A 17,475-nucleotide genomic window follows, 5' to 3' on the forward strand; every position below is an offset into this window, starting at 1 on the left:
TGCATCATAGAAAAATTTGTGAAAAAGGCAGATTTTCACATATATTCATTTATTTTTTAGACTTTTTTTCCACTGCATATTTTGTGCTATTTTAAAGTGCCTTTTGGCTAGTTTTGGGCTGGTTTTGTAGATCACTTTGGCTGGTTTTGAAAATCAGACCTGGTAACCATGAACTATATTCTTCTGCTCTTTCCAAAACGACATCTATAAAGTTAATACACAAGTTCTCATACCTCCCAAGTGTCCCGTTTTGAGCGGGACAGTCCCTCTTTTGACAGCTCAACCTGCAGCCCTGCGTTTGTACTGGAAAGTCACGATTTCTCTGCACTGAACAACCAAAAAAGATACAATGTTTTAAACTTAATTGGCTCTTGGCAGAGAGCCCAGAATAGATGCTTAAGATACATTTGCAACAGTTTTGTCCCTTGGGAGAAGTTAGACTCGCAGCTTAAAGGGTAATTTACCTCCATTAGAAAAACTGTAATAAAACATAAAAACTACAGAAATGTGTTCAAACTTTCATAACCTGGCACATTTTGTAAAATGAGCATGGGGTGTGGCTGCAAAAAGGGCGTGGTCAAAACGTCACCAGGATATGCTCGAAAATATTTTTGGCCCTCTTTCCGTTTCCAGAATGTTGGGAGGTATGTCCTACATATTTCATTATGTTATAAGGACCAGAACCGCTGTCTACTTAAGTGACTTCTATATTCCCAATCGTGACAACTTTCTTGCAGCCGGTGCTATAGAGATAATCCTATCGCTGGCCGTAACAGGTGTACTCCCGGAAAAGCCTCTTCTGTTGTCGCGCTGCATTCTGGGACTCGTAGTTTTGAATCCCGTAGCTATTATTGCTGTAGGACTGCAGAAAAACCACAAGTCCCGTGTGCCCCCGCTTTGGTTGGGCGATCCAGCGCTGTGAAGATGGCGGCTCCTTTGGTGTTAGTGGTGCTGGTGGCCGTGACTATGAGGGCTATTCTGTTCCGCTCCAGTCTGGCTGAGTTTATCTCAGAGCGGGTGGAAGTGGTTTCGCCGTTGAACTCATGGAAAAGAGGTGAGGAATCAGTGGGCTGGGATGGAGGCTTTGCCGGCGTGAGACAGGGAAGGTCTTTCTGTGACAGCTTGACAGGATGTAGTGGCTGCGGTGCATATGGATGGCCCACCCTGCCACTTAAAGGGACATGTTGGCTCTCATAGTTATAAGGTTGGGGAATGGGATAGGGGTAAAGTCTTTGCATTTTGAAAGGGAAAGCAAATAGTAAGTAGAGGAACCAAAGGTGTAAGGCCCATGGGTAGGGCAGGTAGATCAGTGTGGCATCTTGTGATGGTTCATGTGGCTCTTCTTTCTTTGATGGAACGCGTTTCGTGGCATCTCGCCACTTCATCAGAAGCGTAAACGACGAAACGCGTCAAGTGTGGGGTCTGTGTCACAGCCAAGAGTGGAATGTATGCTTTTACCTATACCCAATGAATGAAGATTTTATCAATCCTGCCACCGTGTGCTCCGTATATTTGCTGTGCGTGTGTGCAACTTCGTCCAGATCCGGGGGTGTGATTACTGGCCAGCACAGGTGATCGTTGGATATCATTTTTTAAAAGAATTGTGTAGACACGGATGGACAATCTGTGGGTTCTGGCAAATGGCAGAGGGGCCGCTATAAGGTGCAAAACAGATTACCTAATTTCCCCTAGGTCTCTCCTGGAAATAGTTGCCTGGTGCTGGCTGGAGGGGTCGGCGCCTCTCCCAGAAATATCTGCAAAGAAGATTAGCCAAACAACACAGGCTAGTGTAGCGGGGATCTCCCCTGCACGTTTATTTCGTCAAGTGATGTAACATTTCGGGGGCGTGCCCCTTCATCAGACATCACTGTCTGATGACTCCCCCGAAACGTTACATCACTTGACGTAATAAACGTGCAGGGGAGATCCCCGCTACACTAGCCTGTGTTGTTGTCATATAGACTAAATATTAAATCCCAGTCAATGGCTTAACTAAACATTACTGGGCCCCACGGCAAATTATGTTTCACGCCTCCAAAATGTTTCGAAGTGGACTTTTTATTTACCAATATATATTGAAACTGTACATGAATTAGGGCCTCATGGGGCCCCTATACCTCCTATGCCCCCTGCCCCCCCTGTTTGCTTCCTCTATAGTTACGCCCCTGTCCAGACCTGGGTGTATGTATTTAGAGGTGGCATAGGGTGTATATAGGCTCCGTCTAAGATCTTATGGTCATTAGGTTGTATGTTGGGGGGGCGGTGTAGGCATTAGGGAGTGATGAGTTTATTTTGGGCAAGCTGTAGAGTTAAAATGATTTAAAGGAAAACTATACCCTGAAATTAATACTTGAGCAACAGTTTATATCAAATTAAGTGGCATATTAAAGAATCTTGTTATACCGATACATTCATTTAAATTAATATTGCCCTTTTACAACTCTTGCCTTGAACCACCATTTTGTGATGGTCTCTGTGCTGCCTCAGAGATCAGCTGACAAGAAATACTACTAACATGTACGGTTTGTTGGTATGTTTGTGTGCACGGTGAATTGTACAATCCCAGGGGGTGGCCCTTATTTTTTAAAATGGCAATTTTCTATTTATGATTACCCAATGGCACATACTACTAAAAAAGTATATTATTGAGAAAATGGTTTATTTACATGAAGCAGAGTTTTACAAATGAGCTGTTTTATGCAATATATTTTTATAGAGACCTACATTGTTTGAGGGGTATAGTTTTCCTTTCATATTTTGGGTTGCCATCCTGTAAAAATGGTGTTTGATGCCTATCTAATTAATAGGGCAAAAAGACAACAGAACACTACACTTGTGCTGGATTAATGATAGATAAAGGTGTGATGGTGTTTAAAGTGCGTGGAAGAAAAGGATTTGAGGAATGAAGCAAAGTATGTAACGAAATTACAGGCAGGTGGGATGTTGCTTAGGGTTGGAAAATGTTGCCTGCATTAAAAGTGGTGTTAGGTGTGAAGGTTGTTTATGGTGTGTGGATAGAGATCGCTGAGATAAATGTACCAGTAAGGGACATGAATCATGATGAAGATTATGGCTTCCAATATCCTAATAATATACAGTAGATGAGTAGGAGGTTAATTTTCTTGTAATACATAATATAATATAATATCCCTATTCTAATATGTTTATGTCTGCAGCCTTTTGTTTTCATATGGTTATTTCTAATATCCGTATAATATACAGTAGGGGGTACATTATCCCTTATAATACACGAGTAATACTCCGAGTTTCCTGTATAACTCAGCCTGCAGCCTTGTGTTTTCATATGGTTATTTCTAATATCCTTATAATTTACAGTAGGGGTACATTATCCCTTATAATACACGAGTGATACTCCGAGTTTCCTGTATAACTTAGCCTGCAGCCTTGTGCCTTTATATTAGGGATGCACCAAATCCACTAATTTGGATTTGGGCGAACCCCTGAATCCTTCCCAAAAGATTTGGCCGAATACTGAACTGAATCCGAATCCTAATTTGCATATTCAAATTAGGGGTTGGAAGGGGAAAACATTTTTTTAACTTCCTTGTTTTGTGACAAAAAGTCACACAATTTCCCTCCCACTCCTAATTTGCATATGCAAATTTGCATTGCATATGCAAATTAGGATTCGGTGCATCCTTATTGTGTAGCCCTTCTGTGGCTTTCAATATCCTTAAAATCTTTGTCTGGGTTTTTCATATATAATACATAAGTTAAAGTTTCCCGTACATTTATACCTGAATAACACAGCCTGTAGCCTTGAGCTTTTATTGCCTCTGGATTGGTAATGTCATTCTAAACTATGTGTTAGGTAGGAGGCCTCTGAGCAATTGTTGAACTTCAAAAGTGGTGCTTGGCCATAAGTCATGGATTACACATGCATTACACCAGATGTTATTCCCTCTAGTATTTCTTCTGGGGACGATTGCAATCACAGGCTGACCTGCTTTCTCATTTCATAAAAAACAATGCCCTGTCATATACCTTTCCTTTTTACAAGCAATAGAATAAACTGGAGTAACTTAAGCTGTCTCTTGCAGTGGTGGAAGGTATGGCCTTGTTGGACCTTGGAGTGTCCCCTTACTCAGGAGATATATTTCACGAGGTAAGTTTCTCACAGTTCATGGAACACCCATATATACAGATTTGACAGGCTTACACTATGCAAGGTATATTATTTTTTAGAGCTAGATTTCAAATGTTGTAGCTATAGTGTAATATAATCAACAACTGAAAAATCTCTAGCAGTTGAGCGTTATCTAGGTCGGGATATATTTTTTGTATTTGCAATAAAATACAGGAACTACTGTGCTGTAAGCAATTCTAAGCCTTTATAGGTGTATTTTATAAGTGTAGGTCACATGGGCACAGTGAATTGCATTTTTACAATTTTTTTCCTTCTTGCAGACGCCGCTCATTGTATATCTCTTCCATTTCCTTGTAGACTACGCAGATATAGTGTTCATGGTAAGTGAATAACCTTACCTTTGTTTCTCAGTGGGGCATAGGCACTTAGAGATTAGTCCACTTACATAATAACACAGGGGATAAAGGCCCACCCATTTGCTTATTTTTCCTTCTGCACTCCAAGGCACGTTCTGTTTTTTTTTCAGTGTCCTTTCTGCAGAAGGTCCAAACAGTCCTCTAAGTGGCCCATTTTTGGCAAGTGTCTTTGTACTGGTACTGAAACAGGTTCCAATCTGGCTTATTTTAGTCGGCCCATAATACGGGATACATTTTTCAAGGTTTCCCCTCTCTGCATTTATTCATGTAGGGCAGTCTTTTTAGCCCTTTACTTCCCACACGTAATAGGATGTAGGGGGTTACTTCCTGGAAACAGCGGCACATTTTGTGCTTTCCTGGATAACCCCAACCACATGTATAGGAGAATCTGTTGCCTCTTACTTTCCTTAAATACAGAATTGAAGTCATCTTTTAAGTGACGTTGGCTATATTGCTTATTTTACCTCTTATCAATCTGTTTCTAAAAACAAAAAAAGCATATAAAAAGGAAGTGATATCGGAAGGGAGAAGCCTATAGTGTGAGAAGTAGAGCAAAATATTATACCGGAGCACCCAATTGCTGACCCACTGAATTACAAATGCAGCTTTCTTTCTCCTATCTGTCCAATACATGCATTTTACCTTACTTTTCTGCATTCTCCTGCAGCAAACAGTGCTCTCCTTGTTGCTATAGTTTCTACTGCCTGCCAATGTGCACAGGGGCTGCATCTTCTTTTTTCAGCAATGCTGGTTTTTTCCTGGGTGTAAGGAGAGTCCAGCCATTATACTGCCCTCTCATTCTACTCAAGCTTGCTCTCTTCAAACATATCCTCAACTTTTTGGTTCTGTTATTGTTTCAAGTATTGCAGAACACCATCTCCCTGTAGTCCTGACAGCAGCAGAGACAGAGGTTGTATTGCTTGTGGTTGCAGGTGTGCTGATGCCCCGTGTATTTTGCAATAAATCTTATTCTCTTCCCCCCCAGATAACTGATGCCCTCACTGCTGTAACCCTGTACCTTGCTGTTAAGGAGTACAACAAATTAATGGTAAGTACTTTTATATTCATGAAAGGGGATCACAAATGTCACTTTCCAGGGGAATATTTTGGAGTGAGTTATACTCTAACAGATGGAAGGTAATGTAAAGTTCTTTTCTTAAGGCTTTCTCGGCTCAGATGTTACTGTAAGCAGCAATCAATATCTGCTTCCTCCTGGACATGGTTATATCTCTCTTGAGATTAAGGCAATCTATTCTCTGCTTTAGAGAAGGAATTTAAAAACATCAGATGCTGCTCTGAGTAATTTGGTGAAACTAAAAATTGCATGACTAAGATTTTCTAAGGTAAACCAAATTATTAAAATAATAGTGATGGTTTCCTCTTAAACAGACAGGAAGTAAGCTGGATGTACTTCTATTGATTACCTGGAGGAGGCTGTGGCTGTTAAGTCACACAATTAATACTATTTTGCTGCCACAGACTTACATGGCTCTACAGTTATTGCTTTTGTAATAAAGAAAACTGCTTCCTTTGTTAAACCTTATGCTGAAGGTACATTATCTCAACCTGTGTCTGCAAAGGAAACTCTGCGTGTTCCTTCAGCTTTAAACTGTTATGATCGTTACTCTTTTTTCATGCATCTGGAAAGTGTATAGCTATTCATAGATTTTTATATAAACCCAACACCACAGGGATTCATTTCTGACAACCTATTGCCTGTTCCTGTAAATTGATTGTAATGGGATTAATGCAGGTGTTCTATTTTTCCTCTGCAGTTTAAGAAGCAAAAGCTTTTATTGGAGCTGAAAAGATATTCACAGGAAGGACATGAACTCCTAAGGGTACCAACTGAGATGTACTATGTACCTTTGAAGGTGGCTCTCTTGTAAGTATTGCTGGAGGGGGTGTAGAAGGAACAGTATTTACTGGATGGTAATACTGTTGTAAAATATGCAGCTGCTGTACTCTAAAATGAGATGCTTGCCCCCCAGTCCCTCTAAATCGCCAGAGATCAGAAGTGACCCAGCAGCTAGATCTACCCTTAGGCAATCGGTGATTGTTAAACAATGTATTCCATCATTGGTAGCCTGGAAGACCTGGGATTACAGTAAGACAAATTCCGGTATATAGATGCACCGAATCCACTATTTTGGATTCTGCCGAACCCCGGAATCCTTTGCGGAAGATTCGGGCGAATACCGAACCGAATCCTAATTTGCATATGCAAATTAGGGGTGTGAAGGGGAAAACACTTTTTACTTCCTTGTTTTCTGACAAAAAGTCACGCGATTTCCCTCCCCACCCCTAATTTGCATATGCAAATTAAGACTCGGATTCGGTTCGGCTGGGCAGAAGGATTCGGTCGAATCCGAATCCTGCTGAAAAAGGCCTAATCCCGAACCGAATCCTGGAGAAGAAACAAAGAATATCTTGTTTTCTAAACTGATTAGTACACAAATGCCATCACACATCAAATAGGAGTCATTTAACTTACCTTTAATATTAGATTTTACAATTGGGAGATTAGGATAGCTGTGAGTAGATACACCTTTGCCATTCCCTTTCAACTGGATGTGATTGGAATTGGAATCTGCCAATATTTATTTTTTTTTCAAAAATGTTTTTTTTTTAATTTTCTTATGCTTATCAAGTAAAATAAAATATAACAAATCAAGTAAAATGAATTAAACAACATAAATGTCAAGTACAAGTCAAATTTTCCAAAAGTACAAAGTTGGTTATAAACAATTTTAAATCTCACCAGGGTGACCATCAAGACAGTTCAGGTATACCTCTATCTTTTAAATATCATAACCACATTTGTCGTTTAACTTCCTGTTAGCGGTAGAGCAAGTTACTCGTGTTTCCTTATAACGGTGAAGGACAGTCTATTGAGATTGGGGGGTTCCACTGTAATTTGTTGTTGGAAATTTTCCGCACTCATTAATAGTTGTCCTGCTTCTTGGACAAGATCAGTTCCTCTTAGTAGTTCCGTTTCATACCAAGTGCTGTGTTGGAAGGTTTGTGTAGTTAAAAGTTTTGTAATTGGGAATCATAACACAGCACAGCAGCTGGGCTTGCTTGGTACATCAATGGCCATATATACCTTCATCAATGCCTACTCATTTCATGTACTCAGTACCTGGACTGACTGTCTGTCCAACATCTCTGTCGAAACCGTGGGTATAAATATGAAGTTGCTCCTCCTTTTGCTACTATAACAACCTCTACTCTTCTGGGAAGGCTTTCTATTAAATGGTGGAACATTATTATTGGGATTTGCTTTCATTTTGCCACAAGAGCATTCCTAAGTTTGAGCTCTGATGCAGGGGATCAGGCCTGAGTCACAGTCTGTTCAGTTGGGCTGAGGTCAGGACACTGTGCAGGGCATTCAAATTCTTCCACTCCCATCTCTGCAAACCCATTCTGGACCTGTCTTTGTGCATGGGGGCATTATTGTTCTGAAACAGGAAAGGGCCTTCCCCAACTGTTGGTAGAAAGCATGCAATTGTCATGAATGTCATACAGGTTTTGTTTCCAATGGAAATGTCTCACTGGAACTCTTATTCTCCACAGCTACTTGTTGAATCCATACACAGTTCTGTCTTGTGTAGCCAAATCCACGTGTGTAATTAACAATGCAGTTATTGCTCTCTTCATCCTGGCAACTGTTAAAGGTGTGTGTATCTCTGTTTACTATTTATGTATGTTTTGAGACATGCAAAATTGTGCCTGTAGTAATTCCTTAGGAGGAGGGGTTTTTATAATTTATATTGGTAAAATACATCTGTGATCAATAGGAGTTTGGTCACTAAAGCTTTTATATGCAAACTTTCTGCCTATGGTATTAATGAAAACGTATTTGTTCACTTATAGGGATCAGTGCAGAACAGTAAAACATAAACTTTTGTTTTCTAACTTTATTTGGTTCTTGGGCAACTGTGGGAGGAGGGAGTGGCAATAGTCAAAATTACAGTCCAATTTAAATCTTCTGATTGATGAACTTTTCTGTAAATGTAAGCCTGAGAGGGATAAGGCAGCAGGGAAATGGGAGGGTCACTTAATTAATGACATCATTACCACAATTGCAATAAACCATTTGATTTTGTTTCTTGTACCACGGGAGAGTGTGGTCTCAAACGAATTCGCTGTAAATAAAAACTTCAGTAAAATCTCCTCTTCTTCAGGCCGACTAATCTCCCTGAACTGCTTCCCTTCTGGCTAAAATGTAAATTGCCGGCGGGATGGCACTCGGAGTGATTTGTTTTCCGAAGTTTCCTAATGAGTAAACTTCGGGCTGCTTTGGAAAGCCGAAGCGATCCAAGTGACACCCGGAGTAAATCGCCGACAGGGAGGCAGTTAGGGTAGATTAGTAGCCCCCGAAGAAGAGGAGATTTGTTGTCGGGCGACTAATCTCCCTGAATCTGCCTGTGTGCCCTGACCCTAAAGGGAGCAATAAACAGTGTTCAACATGAGCAAAATACTTCATACTTAAAAAATACTTTAATGCTGAACGCTAATATTTATCCTGTTTTATTTTTCAGGTAGCCGGTTACTAAGTGCTGTATTTCTGTCTCTGGCAACCTATCAGTCTCTGTATCCAGTCACCTTATTGCCACCGGCATTGCTCTACTTGCTACAGGTGCATAGTGAAACTGATGTGTAGGAAACTCCTACTATGAAGTGTTCTAATGACAGTGTCATGTTTAAGGCTCAGTCCCTCCTAGACCCAAAGTGTACTAATGACAGTGACATGTTTAAGGTTCAGTCCATCCTAGACCCAAAGTGTACTAATGACAGTGACATGTTTAAGGTTCAGTCCCTCCTAGGCCCAAAGTGTACTAATGACAGTGACATGTTTAAGGCTCAGTCCCTCCTAGGCCAAAGTGTACTAATGTCAGTGACATGTTTTAGGCTCAGTCCCTCCTAGACCCAAAGTGTTCTAATGACAGTGACATGTTTAAAGGGATACTGTCATGGGAAAACATTTTTTTTTTTTTTTTCAAAATGAATCAGTTAATAGTGCTGCTCCAGCAGAATTCTGCCCTGAAATCCATTTCTCAAAAGAGCAAACAGATTTTTTTTATTCAATTTTGAAATCTGACATGGGGCTAGACATATTGTCAATTTCCCAGCTGCCCCAAGTCATGTGACTTGTGCTCTGATAAACTTCAATCACTCTTTACTGCTGTACAGCAAGTTGGAGTGATATCACCCCCCTCCCTCCCCCCCCCCCAGCAGCCAAACAAAAGAACAATGGGAAGGTAACCAGATAGCAGCTCTCTAACACAAGATAACAGCTGCCTGGTAGATCTAAGAACACTCAATAGTAAAAACCCATGTCCCACTGAGACACATTCAGTTACATTGAGAAGGAAAAACAGCAGCCTGCCAGAAAGCATTTCTCTCCTAAAGTGCAGGCACAAGTCACATGACATGGGGCAGCTGGGAAATTGACAAAATGTCTAGCCCCATGTCAGATTTCAAAATTAAATATAAAAAAATCTATATTCTCTCTTAAGAAATGGATTTCAGTGCAGAATTCTGCTGGAGCAGCACTATTAACTGATGTGTTTTGAAAAAAAACATGTTTTCCGATGACAGAATCCCTTTAAGGTTCAGTCCCTCCCAGGCCCAAAGTGTACTAATGACAGTGACATGTTTAAGGTTCAGTCCATCCTAGGCCCAAAGTGTACTAATGGCAGTGACATGTTTATGGGTCAGTCCATCCTAGACCCAAAGTGTACTAATGACAGTGATGTGTTTAATGTTCAGTCCCTCCTAGACCCAAAGTGTACTAATGGCAGTGACATGTTTAAGGTTCAGTCCATCCTAGGCCCAAAGTGTACTAATGACAGTGACATGTTTAAGGCTCAGTCCCTCCTAGGCCCAAAGTGTACTAATGACAGTGATGTGTTTAAGGCTCAGTCCCTCCTAGGCCCAAAGTGTACTAATGACAGTGATGTGTTTAAGGCTCAGTCCCTCCTAGGCCCAAAGTGTACTAATGACAGTGACATGTTTAAGGCTCAGTCCATCCTAGGCCCAAAGTGTACTAATGACAGTGACATGTTTAAGGCTCAGTCCCTCCTAGACCCAAAGTGTACTAATGACAGTGACATGTTTAAGGCTCAGTCCCTCCTAGGCCAAAGTGTACTAATGTCAGTGACATGTTTTAGGCTCAGTCCCTCCTAGACCCAAAGTGTTCTAATGACAGTGACATGTTTAAAGGGATACTGTCATGGGAAAACATTTTTTTTTTTTTTTTCAAAATGAATCAGTTAATAGTGCTGCTCCAGCAGAATTCTGCCCTGAAATCCATTTCTCAAAAGAGCAAACAGATTTTTTTTATTCAATTTTGAAATCTGACATGGGGCTAGACATATTGTCAATTTCCCAGCTGCCCCAAGTCATGTGACTTGTGCTCTGATAAACTTCAATCACTCTTTACTGCTGTACAGCAAGTTGGAGTGATATCACCCCCCTCCCTCCCCCCCCCCAGCAGCCAAACAAAAGAACAATGGGAAGGTAACCAGATAGCAGCTCCCTAACACAAGATAACAGCTGCCTGGTAGATCTAAGAACACTCAATAGTAAAAACCCATGTCCCACTGAGACACATTCAGTTACATTGAGAAGGAAAAACAGCAGCCTGCCAGAAAGCATTTCTCTCCTAAAGTGCAGGCACAAGTCACATGACATGGGGCAGCTGGGAAATTGACAAAATGTCTAGCCCCATGTCAGATTTCAAAATTAAATATAAAAAAATCTATATTCTCTTTTAAGAAATGGATTTCAGTGCAGAATTCTGCTGGAGCAGCACTATTAACTGATGTGTTTTGAAAAAAAAACATGTTTTCCGATGACAGGATCCCTTTAAGTAGGAAAAACAGTAGCCTGCCAGAAAAGGCTCAGTCCCTCCTAGGCCCAAAGTATATTCATGGCAGTGTCATGATTAAGGGCTCAGTCCCTCTTAGGCCCAAATTTATGGCAGTAACATTTCTTTTTTTTCAAGTTTTTATTTTTGCAATTTTTAAGAACAATAAAAAGAAACAGAAAAGAAAAGGAGAGAAGTGAGGCAAATGCATCAATTACAGATATACAGGATTACAACCTTTTTATTCAGTCTATTGTATATCCAACCAGGTGCCCCATATGGCTTCAAATTTCTCTGGGCATCCTCTGGCTAAGTATGTCAGTTTCTGACTTGAAAGCGTGTCATTTGCCAGCTTTTGCCAATATTGCAATAAGGGGAGATCCAGGTATTTCCAGTGCATTAGCATGGCTTAATTCGCTTAATAGAGAAGCTGCATGTAACAGAGTCTGGATGAAGTGGAACATCACCGATTAGGCCAAGTAGACAGAGTTCAAGGGGAGCGAATATTTGGCAGTGCTAGCTTTTCATTCAGGAACTGTAGCACATTACCCCAGAATCCCTGTATCACCGGGCAGGACCAAAATACATTGAACAGTGTACCTATCTCATCTCTGCACTTAGGGCACAGGTCAGATTTCTCATTGAGATGGAAATATTTGGAACCATTTTGAGAGCATCAGACCACATCTCATCATCCAACTCAGGGATGTCTCTCTGCCATTTGCTCTTAGATTTTTCTAGGGGCGAAGAGCCTGCAGTTGACAATTTAATGTAGAACCAGGAGAGTGATTTAGTCAGGTCCTGTCTATGGAGGTAGCTCTCTAGGGTAGTTTCAGCTAACCTTATGGGTCTTGCAGGGAATTGTATATTAAAAGCATGGCGCAGCTGCAGAAACCTAAAAAAACATAGTAGGGGGAGGGTGTATCTCTTGTCTCAGTAAGTCATACGTTTTACATTCACCACCATTGGCAATGTCCCTTAAGGTTTTGACCGAGTCCCAACTGTGCCCATCTGATAACGTGAAAGTGAGGGAGATGATTATTGCCCCATAGTGGGTGACCAAACCTCAGACGGGCCCTGTATAAACTTCTGGGCTTTCTGGAAAGTCTGTACAACTGTGGCCATAGAGGGTGTGGTGGTACAATAAGAAGAGGCACCTCGGTACGGAAGGGCAGTGACATTTCTAAAGGAGAACTAATCCCTCGCCAATCCTCACCCCCCTCAAGCTCTTTCCACTTGTGCCGGCACAGTCTCCCACTGTCTTCTGAACCTCTTCTATCAGTTCACAGTCACTGATTTTGCAGGAGGCATGTGCAATTGAATCTCTGTCCTGCATCAGCTTTGACTGCTCTTGCTCCTGTAGAATCCGTAATGGAGAACTGACAGAAGTGCATTGTGTGACATTTTTAAGGGCTCGGTGCCTTCCATGCCCAAAATGTTCTAATGGCAGTGTCATGTATTAGTCTCTTAATAATGTACATTGTGTAATTCTTATGTGTTCCTAATGTTCTAATTCTTTTTACAGAAGGAATTTATCCCAGTGAAGATGAGGAGTACAGGCTTCTGGCTGTTCAGCTGCCAGTATTGCTCTTTTTATCTGGGTTGTTTGTGTGTGCTGGTCTGCCACTCTTTCTTCTTGCTCAACTCCTGGGATTTTATACCTTCTATATATGGCTTTATGTGAGTCATTTCTGTTTCAAACTTACTGTTAATATCCTTTAATTGTATAGAGCCGATTCAGGTACACAGTGGCCCAAACAGCCCAATAAATAGTGATTGTTTACGGCATCTTATAGCAGCCCCTCTGGCATTTGCCAGAACCCACATATTGCCAGTCTGGGCCTGCATATCCCACATCACTTTACAGTAACTCAACAAAATAATAGTTTTACATGAGAGTAGGAAAAAGTGAAGAATTGTTATTGATGACTTGTGATATACTCCATTTTCAGACTCTCCGTACCAGACCTGACACCAAATATCGGCCTGTTTTGGTATTTCTTCGCAGAAATGTTCGAACACTTCAGTCTGTTCTTTGTCTGCGTCTTTCAGATCAATATTTTCTTCTACACCGTACCTCTCACTATCAAGTTAAAGTAAGTATTCCATGTATATTGCTGCTAATACACAGGTTTGGGGCTTATCTTATAATATATGTGACTGCATAGAGGCTTTATGTACATAAATGCACATTTTTACCAGGACAGTGACCCAAAGTAGATAATTAGGCATTTATAGTATCAATATGAGGGGCTACTTTGATGATTAAAGCTCTGTGTGGTTTAGTACATTTTGCACGTTTGTCTCTGTTTTACAGGGATCATCCCATGTTTCTGATGTTCATGCAGCTTGCCATCATCTCTATCTTTAAGTCCTACCCCACTGTAGGTGACGTGGCTCTCTATATGGCCCTGCTGCCCATGTGGGCTCACTTGTCCAGATGTAAGTGCTTTTCCATGTATTCATGCTAATAAAAGGGACATGTGACCAACACAAAAGCCTGGCAAGGGTTAGTGTTTGTTTGTAGCCTTTTGGACTACAACTCCCAGAGAGTTGGTAATTGAAATTCCACAACTTCGCTATCTATCAAGCATTTTGATATGTCACACATGGGCCGATGAATCAAATGACATTAGGAGAATAATTTACCTGATAATTGTTGATGGGAACCCACTGTACAAGCGAGGAAACTCTCATTAGTATAAACGTTGCATCTGTAAAACAAAATTCATCTAAACTAATTAACATTTGGCCTTACTTTGGATTTGTTTATGTAATCTATTAACTTACTGTATTTGTTCCTTCAGTTCTGCGGAATGTCTTCATCGTGTCCTGCATGCTGATAGTGTGCACGCTGCTATTTCCAGTTCTTTGGCACCTGTGGATTTATGCCGGCAGTGCCAACTCAAATTTTTATTATGCCATTACGCTCTTGTTTAACGTTGGCCAGGTAGGTTCTCTTTCCTGGGTTTTAGCTGACACCATATATAGAATAGCTTTTAAAGGAACAGTTCAGTGTAAAAATAAAAACTGGGTAAATAGGCTGTGTAAAATAAAAATGTTTTTAATATAGTTAGTCAAAAATGTAATGTATAAAGGTTGGAGTGACTGGATGTGTAACATAATAGCCAGAACACTTCTTCCTGATTTTCAGCTCACTAAAGGTCTCCATAGATACGACGATTATTTTTTTGGTGAACGACCGATTTCAGTGCAGACCGACCAATCCATCAAATTATCGTGCGGTTAGTGGCATTCGAACGATCGTACATCTTACGATTTTTTGGCCGACATCCTTCAGAAAATTGATTGGCCAGGTTTAAAAATCTTTATCGGTCCCAGTGCAATCTATCTATGTTTGCAGGGCCAAGCAGGCAGCTACTCTTCGGTTTTGCTGGCAATATCGCCTCAAATGGTCTTTTTAGTTGATGGACACATTGTACCTTTAAACGATCATTTCGAGATAATCGTGGTCTCACGATAACGATTGGATCTTTTAAAAATCAGCGACTTAGTCAGCGACTTTAAGGGGGGGCCACATAGGACATAACTGTTCAGTGAGTTTGCAATTGATCCTCAGTATTCAGCTCAGATTCAAAAGCAAACAGCTATGACCCATGTGCCCCCCCCCCCTCAAGTCACAGATTGGTTACTGCCTGGTAGCCAATCAGTGGAAATGAAGAGAGCTGAATCGCAGGAAGTAGTGTTCTGGCTATTATGTTAGACATCCAGTCACTCCAGCCTTTATACATTACATTTTTGCCTGACTAACTATATTAGAAACTGTTTTATTTTGCACAGCCTATCTATTTATCCAGTTTTTATTTTTACACTGAATAATTCCTTTAAAGGAACAGAAACATCAAAAAAAAGTTGTTTTAAAGTAATAAAAATATAATGCAGTGTTGCCCTGCACTGGTAAAACTGCTGTGTTTGCATCAGAAACACTACTATAGTTCATATAAACAAGCTGGTGTGTAGCAATAGGTGCAGCCATTCAAATAAGAAACGGCTCAGGTTACACAGTAGATAAGCTCTGTAGAACACAATGGTGTTATCTGTTATCCACTATTCAACCTGTGCCATGTAGGCTTTTATCAGTTTCCGCAAATTGCTACAGTTATATGAACTATAATAGTGTTTCTGAAGCAAACACACCAGTTTTACCAGTGCAGGACAACAGTACACAATATTTCCATTACTTTAAAACACTTAAATTTTTTTTATTGTTACTGTTCATTTAAAGAAAAAAAAATGGGAAGAAACTTAATTGGTTAGGCAATTTTTTTTTTTGTAAAAGCCCAGCTGTCTGTTTAAAAGAAAACAAAATCTTAACAAAGATTGAGGCTATACCTTATTTATTGAGCTTCTATAACAACCCCAAGGCACAACCGGACATGGCGCCAGAGGGGCGGGCCAGTGAAGTTGCGGGAGGATTGAGAGCCGTCATGGGGCGGGGCTATTAGCTGATCGCCATATCAATCAAGGGAGATCCGGCCTGTATTCCTTATTTGGAAGACAGGGCAGACTGTCTTGACCTGGGCAGCCCTTCTGAAAACCTGTCCTGGTGTGTGTGTATATATGTATACACATACACACACAATTATAATTCATCTAGGTTGATTAGTATTCAGTCATGTAGTATTCGCTACATGATCAGCTCACTGTATGCCTACTTTGATGATTTCCAAAAACCCCTAATGTTAGCTTCAGAGCACAATGAGCATGTGCAGTCTCATTTATAGATGGCCTAACAAGTTCCTGGATTGAGAACGTCTGTGGGCTACTGTTAAAGTTCTTAAATACATAACTAATCTCTATAATCTATATTTTATTTTAATTTTGACAGCTTCCAACTATATTCATGTATTTAAAATAGTTGTTATTGACTTTGTACAACAAACAAAGGAACAGTTGATCTGAGAAGCTGCATCACATATATAAACTATATGAACGTTCCGGATCTTGGGTGCTGGGAGGGAAAGAGGGTAATGTTATTAAGGAAAGAAAAGGGTAACAAAAAGCACGTCAGTGTTTTGTCTGTACAAAAGTGCGTATGACCAAATCAAGATTATAATTACATTTGATAAAAACAAATGTGCAGAATAATTGTATGTTTATGATTTACTGAGTGTTTCTTAGAAAGCCATTGTAAACCCTTAATATTGGTGACTAATTATCCTACATGTTATCTTTTCAATACCCGCTGCAGATTTTGCTGGTGTCGGATTATTTTTATGCCTTTCTGCGGAGAGATTACCACCTGCACCATGGCCTTTACCTCACCAAGAAGGATGGTACTGAAGCCACCTTAGTCCTGAAGTAACGTTGTGGCCCATAAAAATTGCCACGAAAGAAGGGACTCTCTTTGTTAGGCAAGAGAGAGAGAGTAGGTTTTACTATAAACCAGTCTCTTGAAGAGTCCTGCATGGAGATTGAAAAGGACTCTTTTTATTATGGTTCCAGGATCTTTAAATTGGTTGCACCATATAACTGTTGATCAACACTCCTTACAACAATGCACACACTGTGCTAGAACGATCTTAGGAGCATAAACGTTAAAGGCTCATTGAGAAGAACTTGGGAAAGTGTTTTTTTGGAATCCAACTTTCCTCTCCCATTCTGTTGAACTGTGCCATTACTGGGCAATGTGGAAATCTTCTCGATGCCACTACACAGTGCAGAATGTTTTCCAAAAGAAAATGGAAGTGGAGGCCTGCAGTGTTAGTGGCAACTTTTTATACAGGGGATGTTTGTGAGAACTTTAGACATTCAAGTGACCAGCAGGTGCCTCCCTTCTACCCTCCACCCTGTTTTTGTTTTTTTTGTTTTGTTTTTACCACAAGGTTGGGGCAAAGATACATCAGTGCACTGATCACTCCCTATCATCTCTGAGAAGTGTTTTATTGAATTATGACCTGTCTTTTGGATAAAGCTCTTACATTGTGCAATAATGTATATGCACAGCACATGGACAGACCTTTTTTTATACTGTGTCTTCATGGTACGGATTTTATAGACTGTTGTGCATGGATAATGCAGACCTGGCCTGTGTAATAAGCACAGAATATATTGTT

The 17,475-nt window shown here is 40.5% G+C and overlaps 1 protein-coding gene across 1 annotated transcript; it reads left to right on the forward strand.

Annotated features, from left to right (window-relative positions):
• Positions 1-856: 856 nt before the first annotated feature.
• On the forward strand, positions 857-17,475 carry LOC108701063 (phosphatidylinositol glycan anchor biosynthesis class U protein). The gene is made up of 12 exons (XM_018235208.2): positions 857-1,054; positions 4,062-4,126; positions 4,429-4,488; positions 5,510-5,572; positions 6,300-6,409; positions 8,101-8,201; positions 9,069-9,166; positions 12,924-13,078; positions 13,351-13,494; positions 13,716-13,840; positions 14,206-14,348; positions 16,611-17,475. Exons 1-12 carry the CDS (start codon positions 925-927, stop codon positions 16,722-16,724), a joined length of 1,308 nt encoding a protein of 435 aa, XP_018090697.1. The 5' UTR covers positions 857-924; the 3' UTR covers positions 16,725-17,475.

The sequence above is a fragment of the Xenopus laevis genome, chromosome 9_10L (genome assembly GCF_017654675.1).
Source record: "Xenopus laevis strain J_2021 chromosome 9_10L, Xenopus_laevis_v10.1, whole genome shotgun sequence".
In the NCBI taxonomy this organism is placed as follows: domain Eukaryota; kingdom Metazoa; phylum Chordata; class Amphibia; order Anura; family Pipidae; genus Xenopus; species Xenopus laevis.

What these genes read in the sequence shown, in the direction of transcription:
- LOC108701063 (XM_018235208.2), top strand. Translation starts at nt 925, where the DNA reads ATGGCGGCTCCTTTGGTGTTAGTGGTGCTGGTGGCCGTGACTATGAGG. An exon ending in CCTTTGAAGGTGGCTCTCTT is followed by an intron (nt 6,410 to 8,100) that starts GTAAGTATTGCT and finishes TATTCTCCACAG; the next exon opens with CTACTTGTTGAATCCATACA. An exon ending in CCTTCTATATATGGCTTTAT is followed by an intron (nt 13,079 to 13,350) that starts GTGAGTCATTTC and finishes CTCCATTTTCAG; the next exon opens with ACTCTCCGTACCAGACCTGA.